The 14,019-nt window shown below is 42.6% G+C and overlaps 6 protein-coding genes across 6 annotated transcripts; 4 read left to right on the top strand and 2 right to left on the bottom strand.

The window, feature by feature from the left end:
* Positions 1-237: 237 nt before the first annotated feature.
* On the top strand, positions 238-1,772 carry TrAFT101_008202 (uncharacterized protein). Its single transcript, XM_024908005.2, has one exon. The coding sequence runs from the start codon at positions 271-273 to the stop codon at positions 1,519-1,521; it is 1,251 nt and encodes a 416-aa protein (XP_024762387.2). The 5' UTR covers positions 238-270; the 3' UTR covers positions 1,522-1,772.
* TrAFT101_008201 (uncharacterized protein) lies at positions 1,767-3,979 on the bottom strand. Its single transcript, XM_024908006.2, has 5 exons — positions 3,732-3,979; positions 3,293-3,655; positions 3,127-3,205; positions 2,826-2,997; positions 1,767-2,732 (listed from the first exon to the last, which is right to left on the bottom strand). The coding sequence occupies exons 1-5, from the start codon at positions 3,785-3,787 to the stop codon at positions 2,059-2,061; spliced, it is 1,344 nt and encodes a 447-aa protein (XP_024762388.1). The 5' UTR covers positions 3,788-3,979; the 3' UTR covers positions 1,767-2,058.
* A 308-nt stretch (positions 3,980-4,287) lies between these two features.
* Positions 4,288-6,255, top strand: TrAFT101_012047 (uncharacterized protein). Its single transcript, XM_024908007.2, has 2 exons — positions 4,288-4,375; positions 4,444-6,255. Exon 2 carries the CDS (start codon positions 5,132-5,134, stop codon positions 6,134-6,136), a length of 1,005 nt encoding a protein of 334 aa, XP_024762389.2. The 5' UTR covers positions 4,288-4,375; positions 4,444-5,131; the 3' UTR covers positions 6,137-6,255.
* Positions 6,256-6,285: 30 nt separating this feature from the next.
* Positions 6,286-6,855, bottom strand: TrAFT101_008200 (uncharacterized protein; the record flags this gene model as incomplete). Its single annotated transcript, XM_066128270.1, has 2 exons — positions 6,286-6,758; positions 6,835-6,855. 2 exons carry the CDS (start codon positions 6,853-6,855, stop codon positions 6,288-6,290), a joined length of 492 nt encoding a protein of 163 aa, XP_065984388.1. The 3' UTR covers positions 6,286-6,287.
* Positions 6,856-9,002: 2,147 nt separating this feature from the next.
* Positions 9,003-9,796, top strand: TrAFT101_008199 (uncharacterized protein). The gene is made up of 2 exons (XM_024910583.2): positions 9,003-9,207; positions 9,264-9,796. Exons 1-2 carry the CDS (start codon positions 9,103-9,105, stop codon positions 9,660-9,662), a joined length of 504 nt encoding a protein of 167 aa, XP_024762392.1. The 5' UTR covers positions 9,003-9,102; the 3' UTR covers positions 9,663-9,796.
* Positions 9,797-11,017: 1,221 nt separating this feature from the next.
* Positions 11,018-11,601, top strand: TrAFT101_008198 (uncharacterized protein; the record flags this gene model as incomplete). Its single annotated transcript, XM_066128269.1, has 2 exons — positions 11,018-11,041; positions 11,101-11,601. The coding sequence occupies 2 exons, from the start codon at positions 11,018-11,020 to the stop codon at positions 11,599-11,601; spliced, it is 525 nt and encodes a 174-aa protein (XP_065984387.1).
* Between the last annotated feature and the right edge of the window lie 2,418 nt (positions 11,602-14,019).

Here is a 14,019-nt window from a genome sequence, read left to right as displayed (position 1 = left end):
GTATTGACTGAAGACTCCGTGTAAACTCGACGTTATCCGCCTGTGGCTGGTAGTCATATTTCCTCAGGTACTGCAGGTAGTCTAGTAGGTAGGTACCTTATGTGCTGAGAGCCAACGCTACGCGGCACTGTTCCAAGGATCCTTGTCTGAGCGATTACATAATCCAAGATAATATGAATATTTTCCAAGTTTGTACGGAGAACAAATTCTGTAAACTTCAAACCATGTCGCTTGAATAAGTACAATTGCAGACCCACGCTGCCCATCATCATGAGCCAGCATAATGAGCCGAGCCACATCGCGGCTATTATGCTTTCTTGGCTAGACCTTGAGCTGATTTCATGCACAACAATCCAAGGCCTCTGGGCAGGCTACGGCCACATTTGTGCTATTTCTGCCAAACCAGCCGCTAATTGCGCGTCCGCAAAGTGGCATCGTCTCTCCAAGGCTCAGGGGAATGACCAAGACAGTGCTATCCGTCTCGTCCTGAAAATCGTCCACCCCCCCACTAAAACAGGAGATGAAGGACATCTTCGCAAGATGTTCAGCTATGAGGTCGAACAGTATTTCTATGATGAAGTTGCACCTCACCTCGCTAGTAGCGGTGTTCCCGTGGCCCAGTGTTTTGCTTCGACACGAAGTATGAAGCAAAAAGCCATTGATCACGGGATTGACCACGTAATGGCTACTCTACTGAACGATTTGAGGCCCGAGTTCCCTGTTGCGGGTGAAAAAAGGGCAATTTTATCTGCCAATCAGGTATATGCAGCTTTGGCATGGCTGGCCAAATTCCATAGTAGCTCTTGGGCTCATCTGCCTCAAGATCTGAGCGATTTTCTTCAACCACCACTTGAGGAAGCTAAGAAGCGTAAAGAAGACGCCAAATGCGGTGGATCAAACCTCTGGCTGAACGGTGGTTATACTTATCTCGCCACTAGGCAAGAAGAATATCGATTGCTCGCTCATGATCACTTCTCAGAATGGTCTGATGTATTTTGCAGTTCCGTAGATGGCTTGCCATCCCTTGCTGAATCTGCCGCCGACTTTCTAATCCCACGGGGCAGGCCGTTTGAGACATATATCCATGGAGATGTAAAGTCTGAAAATCTCTTTTCAACTGAATCTGGCGATGATGTCGTGTTTTTTGACTTTCAATATGCGGGAATCGGGCTGGGTGTGTGTGACCTCGCCAAGCTTTTCACTTGCTCTGTGCCACTCGGTCTTCTCACAAACCATAAATCGATCCCTTCTTCATTAAAATTGGACGAAAATGAGAAGATATTGCTCAAGCACTACTGGTCTATCCTCATGAATAATCGACCTCAGGGTGATATACCTGTATATGAATGGGATGTTTTTCTTCGGCATTGGGAAACCGCACTTGTAGACTGGTGCCGATTTCAGGCCTCGTGGGGTTTTTGGGGACATACAGAATGGTTAGAGGCTAGAGTTAGGTTCATTACGCAAGATGAAGGCTGGAGAGATTGGCTTCAACGGCAGCTTCAAATCTCCAGCAATTAAATCAGGCATGGCTATCCTGCTCCAAAAGAGCCGGGCTGGTATTCTTCATTTTCATAATGTAACACACGGCATATGCTTTCACTAGGTTACTAGGTAGCTTCAAACGGCTAGACAAATTTGGGGATCAATGTATAGTGTGTCAAATGGGTAGGGTGGCCCTTGTAAAAATACTTGTCCTCTGTCGTCAAAGAGTGATATAAGCACGGTTTAAAATTGCAAATCAAGAAATCTAGGGACCACAGTGTCTGGAGAGAGCTCGTTGAGTAGTTTTTTATTAATTGGCAGCAAATTATGGGATAAAGCCTCAGTATTTGATAGATTGGTAATTTGACAATATATGCAGACCGACCTGACGAAGAATTCTTTCAAATATTGAATTAAAGATTCAGCTCAAGTATCCATCTAGTATTGAATTGCGTTCATATACGGAAATAGATAGCCCATTATGAAGCTTTTAACTATTTAGCATCGTTATTAGGAGTAGCTCCCCCCCAAAAGGACTCTCAAAGGGTAGTGTATTGTATGTCTGGATACCATTTAGGGTGTAACGACAGCAACCTTGCTACGAACTGGCACATTTTCGTGCCTTCCTACCTCGGGGAAATCGGAAACCTTAACCCCTTTGCGGAATAGCAAGCAGTGAGTCGAACCACCAAAGTGGAACATGCCAGTCTGTTCACCTTTCTTCACATGTTGCCCCTCTTTTACGGTAATGTCAACCGAGCTAACTTCATCCATACCGATAGCAATAAATGCCATCAAGCCAATTGCCGGATTATCCGCTTCGATGAAGATGATACCTCTGGTTGCTAGTGCAGAGAGGTAGCCCTGGCCAACTGTAATGCCGCCGGTATCAATTTCATGAACATCAGGATCCCCAACACCTTCAAATAGAGGTTCACTGAAATATGTGCCATCTTGGACGAACGCACGTCGAATTGTTCCTGAGACTGGCGAATGCCAACGGTGGTAGGAAAGAGCAGATAGAAATGCCTGGTAAACTGTTGCTCCCGCGAAGTGCTTGGCTAGTGGATCATGTGCTAACATATCAAGCACTGAGTAAGGCTGGCCTTTGGCGAAAAACCTATCCCGCAATTGAGCATTCCGCTGAATGTTGAACACCTTGGATTCGCATGCATTCGCAATGACGTTATCATCATCTGGGGATGCTACAGGTCTTGCCTTATCATGTACCTGTCGAGTAAAGAAGTCTAAATAGTATAATTAGTATTTCTATCCTTCCTTGAGACACGATGCTAAAAAAGAATTGCTGGGTATTAAGCTGGAACTCGTGATAGCCTTACCATCCCAGGATTTGTAGCCATAATATTTAGCTGATGGCTCGCATACAAACATTTCTTCAAACTTTAAGGATGACTTATAAGGAGCATTCGCAACTTGCATAACATCGCTTAGGCCAGTTTCGCCGAACCAGCCTAGCTTGTGGTCACCTAAGGCCTCTGCTGATTTTGGCGTCTGTAGTCAATCCAGCTCATGTCAGCTAATTATCAATGCCTCCAATCGTTTTCTGAAACGTAATGGTATTAAAAAAAAAAAAAAAAAAAAAAAAAAAAGAAAACCAGATGCTGGACTATGTAGCATTACCTCTAAAAATTTACCCCATTCATTCAAAACCTTCTTGATTGCCTTATTCACGTCTGGGTCCAGGAATGCAGCGTGGCCACTGTTGAACTAAATTAATAAATCACCTCACCTATGGCGTAGACAAAGTTCAAATGCTTTGCTACCACGCGCATGCCGGCTTTCTTACCTTGGTGTACCCATGGGGTAATCAAGAATGGCACAAAAAGGAACCCCTACCACACCAGCACTTTCGGCTGCGTCTGTCCACTCTGGAGCTTTTGAGACGACGTGATTTAGCACCTGTAGCATATGACGGTAGTCGCGGATCTGCTTTGTGCCTGTGGGATCCCGCCAGTACGGCCTTTTGTTCGGAATCTCCTCAAACATCTGATTGAAGTACATGTAAATTCGTGTGTTGCCTTCAATAAGTTCTTTAAATTCTTGCAGGGCGGGCGTTAACTTTTCTTCGGGATGCTTGTCAACGTGATGGGTTACGCGGCGAAGAAATTCTCGATGAACACGATGATCCGCTGGTAGCCAGGCGCCCGGCCTAGACGACGATAACAGAAATAGTTAATTTTCAAAAATTTCACTGAATCAATCGCAAGAGAGGTACATGTTCATACTTGTGGATGCGCCATTGGCTTGGGATATCATGGTGATCACCGTGTTGCCAAACCATTGCGAATGAAGGGATAGTGGACAAGGAAAGTGGAAGCTATACAAGTGAAGTGTGTATGAACCGTAGTTAAGAAAACTATGCTGTGACATATATTGTTATGGGGTTTAATCTATTCTTTATATGTTTTGTTAATTGGAAAGCATGACGTCTGGTGGCCAGATGGTAGATTCATCAGTTCATTCTGCGTGGCTGAGGGATTTCGCTAATATAATGATGCAATGGTGATGTGAGCGCCGCCCAATAGCGTATTGAGATCCAGCTTGCTGTTTTAATACAAGAGCAATGAGCTCCGTAATCAGCGATCGTCAGCCGCTAAGCTGCCGGTTTCCCGCATGCTAGTGCAGCAGTGGCTCAAAGCTGATGCGGTCATTTATTTCACCTCGAGGTACGCGGATGCGTGAAGCGATGCCATGCTACAATACAACACAAGGGGGAAAAAGTCAAATTGATAGAAATTATTGCGCCCTGTAGTAACTTCACTATGTACTCATCCTTTTTTGCAGTGCTTCATTTTGTCTACCTACCTATTGTGATCACTATGACTTCAAAGCGAAGCTAATCAACCGAAATGATTCACACCAAGCATATGTATAGTCGATTCTTAAATGAGCTATCGATATCCGCATTAGGCTTTGTTGTATCTAACTTTGCAGCAGCCCAGACGAAATAAACCTTTTCACCATTATTAGTGTTGAAGCGGGGCAAATGAATTGTTATGATGGACCCCTTCGTTTACGGGGGGCACGGCGCTAAAAGGCTCAAGACGACCAACACGCGGCAACCCCCTCAAGAGCCCCAAGAATTCGGCACCTTTTGTTTTTTAAACCTTTTTTATTGAATTCCTTTCTTTTTAGTCTTTGCAACACGAAACACATCACGCAAAGCTCTCTTAATAGCATATCATAGGTCTGTTAAAACATGTGTTGGTTATTTTTGTAAACCCCGCTGTGTTACACTTTCTGTTTACCTTTCTCTATATTACAGGGCTTAGTGCGAAAGCCACTGGAAGCTTCTACTAAAACTATAAAAGCTCCCCTCGTCGATCCTCTTCACATAGGCGCCCCAAATGTTTATCCCTGAAATAAAGTTACGATCTCGTAGACTAATTATATACCTAGGTAGGTGGTAACAAAATCAGGTTTTGTATATATATATACTCTACATGGACCCATACAGCTTGCGCTTCTGCAAGAGTAATCTTTAGGCCATACCTCGGCGATTATCATTGCTGGACTTCTTCTTGCCACGCTTTATTGTCGTCAGCTCAGCAATGCTAGAGCTGGAATATCGCATCGACAAAACTTCTCTCCTTATAGCCATATCCTCTTGATTAAAGCTCCAACTATGGATTCCAGCCTCAAACAATCGAACTCTGGTATTGACACACGGCTTCTCATCATTTCGGATACACATGGAATGCAATTCCCTGTCGGCGTTAACAAACCTGTAGATGTGGCAATCCACTGTGGCGACCTCACCCAGCATTCCAAATTAGACGAATTTCGGGCTGGTATTAGTCAAATGGAAATGATTAATGCGCCTCTCAAGCTCATTATCGCCGGGAATCATGATTTTGCGCTCGACATACCGATTCTTAGACAGAAGATATCTGAGGCATCCAGATTAGAAACTCTGGATGATGCACTAGTCAAAAAAGAATATGGTGATTATGGCGCAGCTCGAGAAATCATGGACCAAGCGAAAGATAAAGGCATAATTTTTCTTGATGAAGGATCGCATAGATTTTTTCTGAAAAATGGCGCTCTTTTGAAAATTTACGCAAGCCCTTATACACCATCGACAACATCGTCCAACGAATGGGGATTTCAGTACAGCGACAGTCACAGTTTTAGTATTGACAGCGGAATCGACATTGCCATTACTCATGGGCCACCGCATGGGATGATGGATATGTCTGCAGAAAGAAAAAGGATCGGATGCCCGCAACTCTTTGCAGCTGTAGCAAAGGCTCAGCCTAGGATTCATTGTTTCGGGCATGTCCATGAGGGATGGGGTGCAAAATTGGTTACTTGGAGATCCCAAATCTCAAATAGTCCCTCTCATTTTGCTGATATAGACAACGACAGGTCAACGAATATTGAGACGCTATTGAGCATAAACGGATCAAAATTCGAGTCTCCAGAGGAAAAGAGAATGAGAGAGAGAAAAACTGCGGAGCTTAATTCACGTGGATATTGTCAGATAGAACCCTCTATCGATAATAAGGGTTCTCTAGGGAGAGGAAGGACTCTGTTCATCAATGCAGCAATTAAAGGCCACGGTGACCTGGAACAACTCCCATGGGTTGTCAATATCCAGTTACTAGCTTATGCACCGCAGATCTTGTGAAGCGGGAAATGGTCTATATCTACTAGTAACGGGCATATTATTGGCATTAATTGTTATTAAGCCAAAGACCACCTTGCTTGACACTGGAATACAAGTATCCAATTGATCAATTATCCAATATTATACTCTTTTTGATATAATATTTATGAAGTTATCGCAGCCCGAGTAACCGCAGAGCTGCATCTTCATTATGCATACCCATAATGGCGGCCAGAATCAAACGATCAAGTTGTCCAATCTGTGTACCAACAACCAAAAAATTGCCAATTTCTCTCTTGTTCAATTTTGGAAGGCTTTCACCCTCTCTGGCTACCTCTCCCAATAACCATCGAAAATCTACCATATCCCCGTCCTCTTGGCGTTCTACTATCGTTGTCGCTCTTAGTCTCAAAAGGTCCATCTTAGATGCCAGGGAGGCTCCGAAGTATGGTGCTGTGGTGTATATTTGGCCGACATATTCACTGGCCTCGAGAAGATCTACTCGAACACGAAAATTTTGTTTAGAGTCAAACGCGATTCTTCCATCAGCTTCGAGACTAAAGCCAGCAACACCAAGCTCAATCGCGTTCCATATTTCGATAAATGCATCAGCAGGTCCCAAAATGTCGACATCTTCGGTATACTATGTAGAAGAGTGAGCCACGCTAGCTGCGCCGCCCACAAGGACTAGTTGCTGTTGTATTTCAGGCCGAACCAACGGTATAATCGATTGGAAGCATTCTGATAGTGCTTCACGTAGCGGTGCCGTGATAGCTCGATTAGGTGATGGCATTTGGAGAGATGAATGGGTCTTCGAACGTTTGTCTTATGCCAAGATTTACTGAAAAATTGGAATCCCGTATAGTTATTTATAAAATTTTGAGATTTGTGGTGCTTATGTATAAAGTTTGCCATCGCTATAGAAACATCGGTATACTTTCCCCTTTTCGCGTCAAGAAAGAAACAAAACAACAAAACAATGACTGGCGTCTTTTTTCTGGCTATAATTTGAACTAAAATTTTGTGTTAAATTTATTCATCGGTATTTTAACTACATAAAACCCAATGAGAGAAAAAATGACTGGTCCCGAGCTGAGACTGTTTACGTGGCTTGCGCGTGAACGAATGCTCAGCGCTAATGCTTTGCAGTGGCTTGCTGTATAAAGAACCTTGCTCATCGCGGAGAATATGGCATGCATACAAAGTCTAATGCGCAGCCTGCTGGTCTGAGATGAGATAGTGTTAGTGTTCGAAATTTACCCGATTTTGCGATATTTTATAATTACTTCACGTCATGAAAGCGCGCTACCAGCTGTGTAATAAACGTGCCCGACGTCTCACTAGATGCTTCGTCGATAATTTTCAACACCCCTTCTACACTGGACTCTACTGTCTCTGGAGGTCCAGAAGCAAAGCCTCATTGCTCAGCGGCAAATTGACCCGCGCGTGTTTGTACTCAGCCAGGATGAAGTGTAATGGTGATCAGGCCGCAATCTTTATTCTCGAGATGCAAGGCTCTTCTCAACCAATTTTGAGCTGTCTTACTTGGGCCATAAGAGCCACCGGGCATTGGCTCAATCTCTGCAATGCTTCCGACTGAAGAAGTAACCATAATAAGCTTTGGCGACAATGACTTTTGTAAGGGCAGCCATAGAGCTTGAAAGACTAGTAGAGGCTCAATGCTATCCAATTCAAAGGCTGCAAGGAAATCTTTCGCTGTAGTCTCGGTGGCCGGCACCAAGGGCGATATCTCTCCAGCAATATTGATGAGGACATCGATGTGATCTATACCAAAACTGAAAGCCTCCCTGACTTCGGTTATGGAGCGAATAGCCGATAAACCCAACTTCAGGATGCGCAGGCTGCTACCTCTACCCTTTGGAGCTGCCGTGCTCTCTCGAGCAAGAGTAGAGCAAGAGTAGAAGCGCCGTTTTCATTACGAAATGTTCAATAGTAACAGCCTATTACAGCGAAAGTAGCCCCTAGATAAAATTCATTTGAAGTATAAGTAGTAGACTATAATTATAAACTATCTTCGGGGCTCCTCTCCTTGGTGGTATAATTCTAATACTTATCACGCAACTGTCCTGCTATCATATCATTAAAATTATCTCGCATTTGTCAGTTCTTCATAGCGATTGCTTCATATCGATTGAGTGATCCAGTCAAATGCAAATACGAATGATGCTCCTCGCCATAATATACTCACGCTTCAACATATATAGACAAGACATGTATATGCTACCGTAAAGGATATATGATATTTTACCATTGAAAGTAAAGCATAGAGCAGGCAGTCAATAACAGGACATGTGCATGTGGCAGTGATGATGGCTACTCAGATGCTTAATATTATCCACCTACCTAGGTAACTACAACCACGTTCCGAGAGCATGTCTGTTTTATTCTTAAATCGAGAATGTAGCTATTATTTCAAAGAATAGAACCTAGATGGGCCCAAATAACTCTTTTTTATAAGTTGTTTGTTTTTTTGCCTTTAGATTACGTGCTTGTGGTTGCAAGGCTCAAATGTAAGATGTTAAACAACGTTGAGTTCTACATAATGATACCAAGGACTGTGATTCCCAGTTATTGTAAGGTTACTATCATAAACTACCGGAGCGAACAAGTATCTTCAAGGATTGACCTAGCATATACGTATTGCATTCTTTTCCTTTATTACTCTAGACGAGAAATGTAAGTGTAGCGTCTGCATATCGGCCCGATTTTTCTCTTGGCCTACATATCTCGGGCATGATATCATGGTGTCCCGATTAGGTAAACGCATCGCCTTTTTAGGTTTAGATTCGGGCTCAGCTAGCGTCAGCCCGACTTGGAGGTGGGTGCAGATAGTTCATCTGCCGGTTTGACGATGTTTATAAAAAGGCATTTTAGCCGTACAGCGAACCCATTGAGTTTTACAAATCCCGCTCATAATCCAGCTATATCAGTTAAATTTTGCCAATAGTACTATTTAAAGTATTAAGATGACGGAACCCAACATTCTCCTTCCCTCAGACGGTGCCTCTGGAGTCAAACCTGACGGGACAGCGACAGCGACTTGTCTCTGTGGTGCTGTGCAATTGTCGTTCGTAAGTTATTTCAACATGGCATTAATATATATATCACTAATAAGTGTTATTACTAGCCTGTCGAAGGCGAAGATTTGATTAACACGTTTGTCTGCAACTGCAGTGATTGCCACAAACTCAGTGCCTCCATGTTTTGTTCAAACTTCACTGTCAGCGACAAGAGCCTTAAGCATGTTCGAGGGGAAGATAAATTGACCAGATGGGCTCAGAGCAAAACTATTGCATCCTGCGCTACGATGGAAGACAGCTTTTGTTCCATCTGTGGCAATTTGATGTATAGGAGAAGCAGCAGATTCCCGGGAATGAGCATCCTGAGAATTGGGACTGTGGACGACTTCAACTTACATGAATCGAAGCTGAAGCCACAATTTGAGCAGTTTATAGATAACAGAGCCAACTGGCTAGCTGGGGTACAGATTGAAGGAATACCACATCACGCAAAGTCTGGATTCTAGACCTGGCGGAGACTTGTGCTCTATTCGAATAGCTAGCTTCCATGGCAATATTTGCTTTCATCTATAAGTGGACGAAAGAGCGCAAATGATTAAAACCCTACTCCTACAGCTCATGTTGGAAGAGAATTCACTCATTTTATAAGATTTTGTGAAGACTTGATTACGAAAATTCTACTGTAAAGCTTACTGGGCCACGTGAATAGAATATTGACACGTATAAATGTAAGAAACGACATATTTGAGAATGTCTCCGAGTAAGAATCATTGAAATGGGTAATCAAACTACTATAAATATTTCTCCAATAGAGTGAACTGGAACACGTATCCGTTTTCTTGTAAATGAACCCCTTCCTCCAGGCGATACAAGCTTGCATTGGTATCTGACACGTGTGACTTGTGGATGGCTTTAGGCTTGATGGCGTTTGAAAGCATATTTGCCCCAAACCCGTTGTAAATCAGCGTGAAAGGCTAAGCCGAGAAGCGGTGACGTCATGCTTCCCACCAATATATACGGCGGCCAAAATGAAAACTCGATTTTTGCAGTGTCAAGAGTGGCTCATGTTTTGAATTCTTTGCTTAGCCGCCATGAACAGAGGCCGTGGTTGCTTGGCATGCAAAACTGCAAACGTCAAGGTGTGTAACTTGTTCTATTCGTAAAGCGCATATAGTAACACAGTATGACAGTGCGATCTTAGCCGTCCGGCCTGCGGACGCTGTACTCGGCAGGGATTGGTTTTCTCTGGCCTTCCGCTAGATGCTGTATTCGTGTTTCGCGACGAGAATGAGGTGGCCAGGAGAAACTCCCAGCGTGCAAGGAGACAACTGGGACAGAGTTTCATTAGAGAAGGGGAATCTTCAGACCTGGTCAATTCCGCTTCGCAAAGCTGGCCATATCAAGCGGCTATGACGGTCGGCTCGTCACGTCTACAACAACAATACTCGTGGCTTAACGATTATGCACTGGCAACAGTACCGGAGCCGTTGAAGAGAGATGTTGAGACGAGAGCCGTAGAACGGTTCTTTGTTAATTGGACGTTACATCCCAGCAACCACGGAGGGTTACCAGGTGAGCTTATCTTGCTGAGCCGGCGGGAAATTCTTCATTTAGTAATTATGTTAATCATAATTTACAAAGGCTATATGCATGAGCTTCCTATACTTTTTTTAAGCGTACAACAAGATTCTGTCCTTTGGCTTGCGGTTCGCGCAGTGGCTTTTGCAGGGATAAGAAATGAGAGTGCTGGAAATGTCTCATTTCACACCAAGTCACGACAGCATTACGGCGCTGCGTTGAATCGAATGAGAACAGTATTAAACGATCAGCAAAATCTTGGAGATGATAAAATTTTTTTTCCATGCTATTAATTGACAATTTTGAGGTATCTCACTCTCCTATTATATGCGAAACTATGCTAATGAACATGGGATAATATAATAGTTAATATATCTGGGTCGAAATGATCCCTTTAGTCCCCATGGTGAGGCTATCAAACATATTTTGCGCTCTAGAGATGATGGGCAGTTGTACAGTCCGAGCCGCTTTTCGCTTTGGCGTTTGACTCACTATCGACTTCAATTTTGGCAAACCTTGTTCTGTGAACACCCTGATGCTCAGCAAATCGCATGGGTCAGCAAATTAAACATGGACCACCCAGATTTGCGTATCTGCTCCTACGTTCTACATATGAATATTCTTACTGCGCTGGCAAAATCTCTCGTGCATACAAGCGAGAACGATGCGACGATGCGACGAGAGAAGCTCTGCCGAATAACTCAACTTGCTAAAGAGATGCAAGAACTTATTTCAGCTATCGAGCAATGGATGTCGGAAATGTCAGAGCCATGGAAAGCTAAAAACCACGACTTCCAGAATAATATAGTTTCCGGAGATGTTGATGAAGTTTATAGCTATCAAATTCCACGTCTACACTATTCCTAGATTCTTAGCTACGACGATATTTGGCTGGTACGAGACGCACAAAAGGTACAGTACATAGAATGGCGCTAACTATAAATTAAGGCTTATATCTGGAACTTCCACGCGTCAAGCCAGATTATATTGCGAGAGTCATTAGTAGAAACCATTGAGCGTGCCTTTGTACTACAAGGGAGAGACGAACTCGATGAACATGACAAATCAGTTACACAGAAGCAGCGAGAACAGGTCGACAGTTTAGCTGCTACAATTTTAGAATCATTTCCTCAGCTTTTGGGGTTTACGTACAAGTATCAAAAAGCTGGACAACCGCAAATTTTTCTACAGGGAAGGATGGTTGGACGACTCTTCGCCCTTTTCTCCATGTGGGTAGTACAAAAGGCCAAATTTACATCGGCCCAGCAAAAGCAGACTGCGTCCGAAGTAGTGTCCTGGATTAATAACCGTCACGGGTTAGATTAGCAGGGCAACTGGAAAAATGAATACATGGCTCAAGCATAAGAAACTTCACATGCATAGCTAGGATAGAGACAGAACACAATGGCGTTGTGTTCTTTACTTTGTGCACCTCGCGGCACGCAGCTATCTTTTCTGACGTCGTGTTAAGCTATTCCCTGCAGTCTCCAATAAGGAGATATTACTCTGATTTATAAGCTCGACACTGCACAGCTTCATCGTATGGACATTATGGAGGGGAAGTTCCCACTAGGTCTAACAACTCTCGAGCATAATTCTTCCCATGCGCTTGCCAAGATAGATGCATACCACAGCGTGTTTCTAACACTCCAGATCACCAAAGAAATGATTAACTTATGGTTTCAGTCATCTCATTCCCTTGCCACTAAAACAGCAGCGCCCGTACGCTGAAGCTGGCAAACTTATGATATGGGCATTTTATGTAACCTACTGCACTGCTTTCACGGAAACCTTTTGTGCCAAAATATTAAAACTCATTGAAAATCAGTATCCTTCTATTCCTTTGTCTCTTTTTTTATTCTGATTCTAACCTGTCCGTAGACTTCGTGGTTTCATTAGTATTAAATGTGTTGAGCTGCCCGGACGTTGCACTTAGTAATACTCAAGCAATTGCTAATCTCTACCATACAATTAAAATCAAAATATTCTATTTATGACACTGCAGTATTAATTTTGGCCGAATTTCGACCTCGCACACATAGCTGCTTGCCGAAAAGGTATAGAGCAATTGTCCAGATGACACTAGCCGCACTCACGCCAGCAAGGAAGGAGCAGCCTCTCCGCGCGCTCAATTTAATGACAATTGGTAGAGCTTGGATGCAGCCTGAAGCCACTGTGGGTTTACCAAAATCGTTGCCCGTAAAAAGGGAAGCGTCGTATTTTAGATATGACATTGGGATGTGCATAAACAGCCGTTGAACAATCAGATAGCCTAAAGTCTCCCACCAACGGGAGGTAAGCTCCCTGCATCAGTTACCCACGAGATGGCAGAAATATTAAAACTGAAAGTGCAGAATGTTTCTTTATTATATAAGAAATGACTGATATTAGATTGCAAGTTTTGCGTTTCGATTTGGCCATTTAGTGACACTTATTTAACTACTTGTTATGCTATTATATTTCGAAGAATACTTTCGTTCAAGTATACAGGGTCTTTATATATTAATCGTGTTTTGGGGCCCTATATTTCTAGGGACAGGTTATTTCGCATCCAAGCAGCCGTAATCTAGTTCTAAAAGAATACAATCTGTGGTATTTATAGTTACTATAACTAAAATTAAAGTATACATTTAAAATATTTGAGAGTATATTCTATAAAATATAGTTTTGCTATATAATGGCTATTAACTATGTTATACTGAATAATTATTATATATAGCAGGGAATGCTATATTTTAATAAGCAAGCGCTGTGCTATAATCAATATATACGCTTCTGCTGCTATATTCTAGTTAATGCAAGCGTTATATTACAGCAGCTAAAATACTATATTATAGAACACACGCGCTGTATTATACAGGGGAAGTAGTATTTTATTGTCATGATTACAGCAAGCAAGCACTAGGGGCAAGTATATCAGCCGGAAAGTTTAGCATCCATGACCCATTTCAATTGAGAATTGTAAATCAGCGCTATTTCATTTGCTCTACTGGAACAAATAGAAGTCAATTGCCAATTGCAACACGTTGAGCATCAGTACCTTTAAAATATAGCCAGTGAAATACGTATTCAAATGCTCTTTTAATGTTATATTATAAAATAACTAACATTTATACATAAAAGATACTATGACATGTATGCGGATTATTTTTTAGAGATAGCTATAATCATAAATATTTTGCAAGTTTTTTTAGGAAAATGCACTTTTAGTGCAATAGTTCCACCTCCATTTTCGTAATTTCCAATTCACAAACATGGTAAATATATATGTTTAAAATACATTAA

The sequence above is a fragment of the Trichoderma asperellum genome, chromosome 5, assembly GCF_020647865.1.
Source record: "Trichoderma asperellum chromosome 5, complete sequence".
Classification (NCBI taxonomy): domain Eukaryota; kingdom Fungi; phylum Ascomycota; class Sordariomycetes; order Hypocreales; family Hypocreaceae; genus Trichoderma; species Trichoderma asperellum.
The sequence above is the reverse complement of the archived record's forward strand: the minus strand, read 5'-3'. Positions and strand labels throughout refer to the sequence as shown.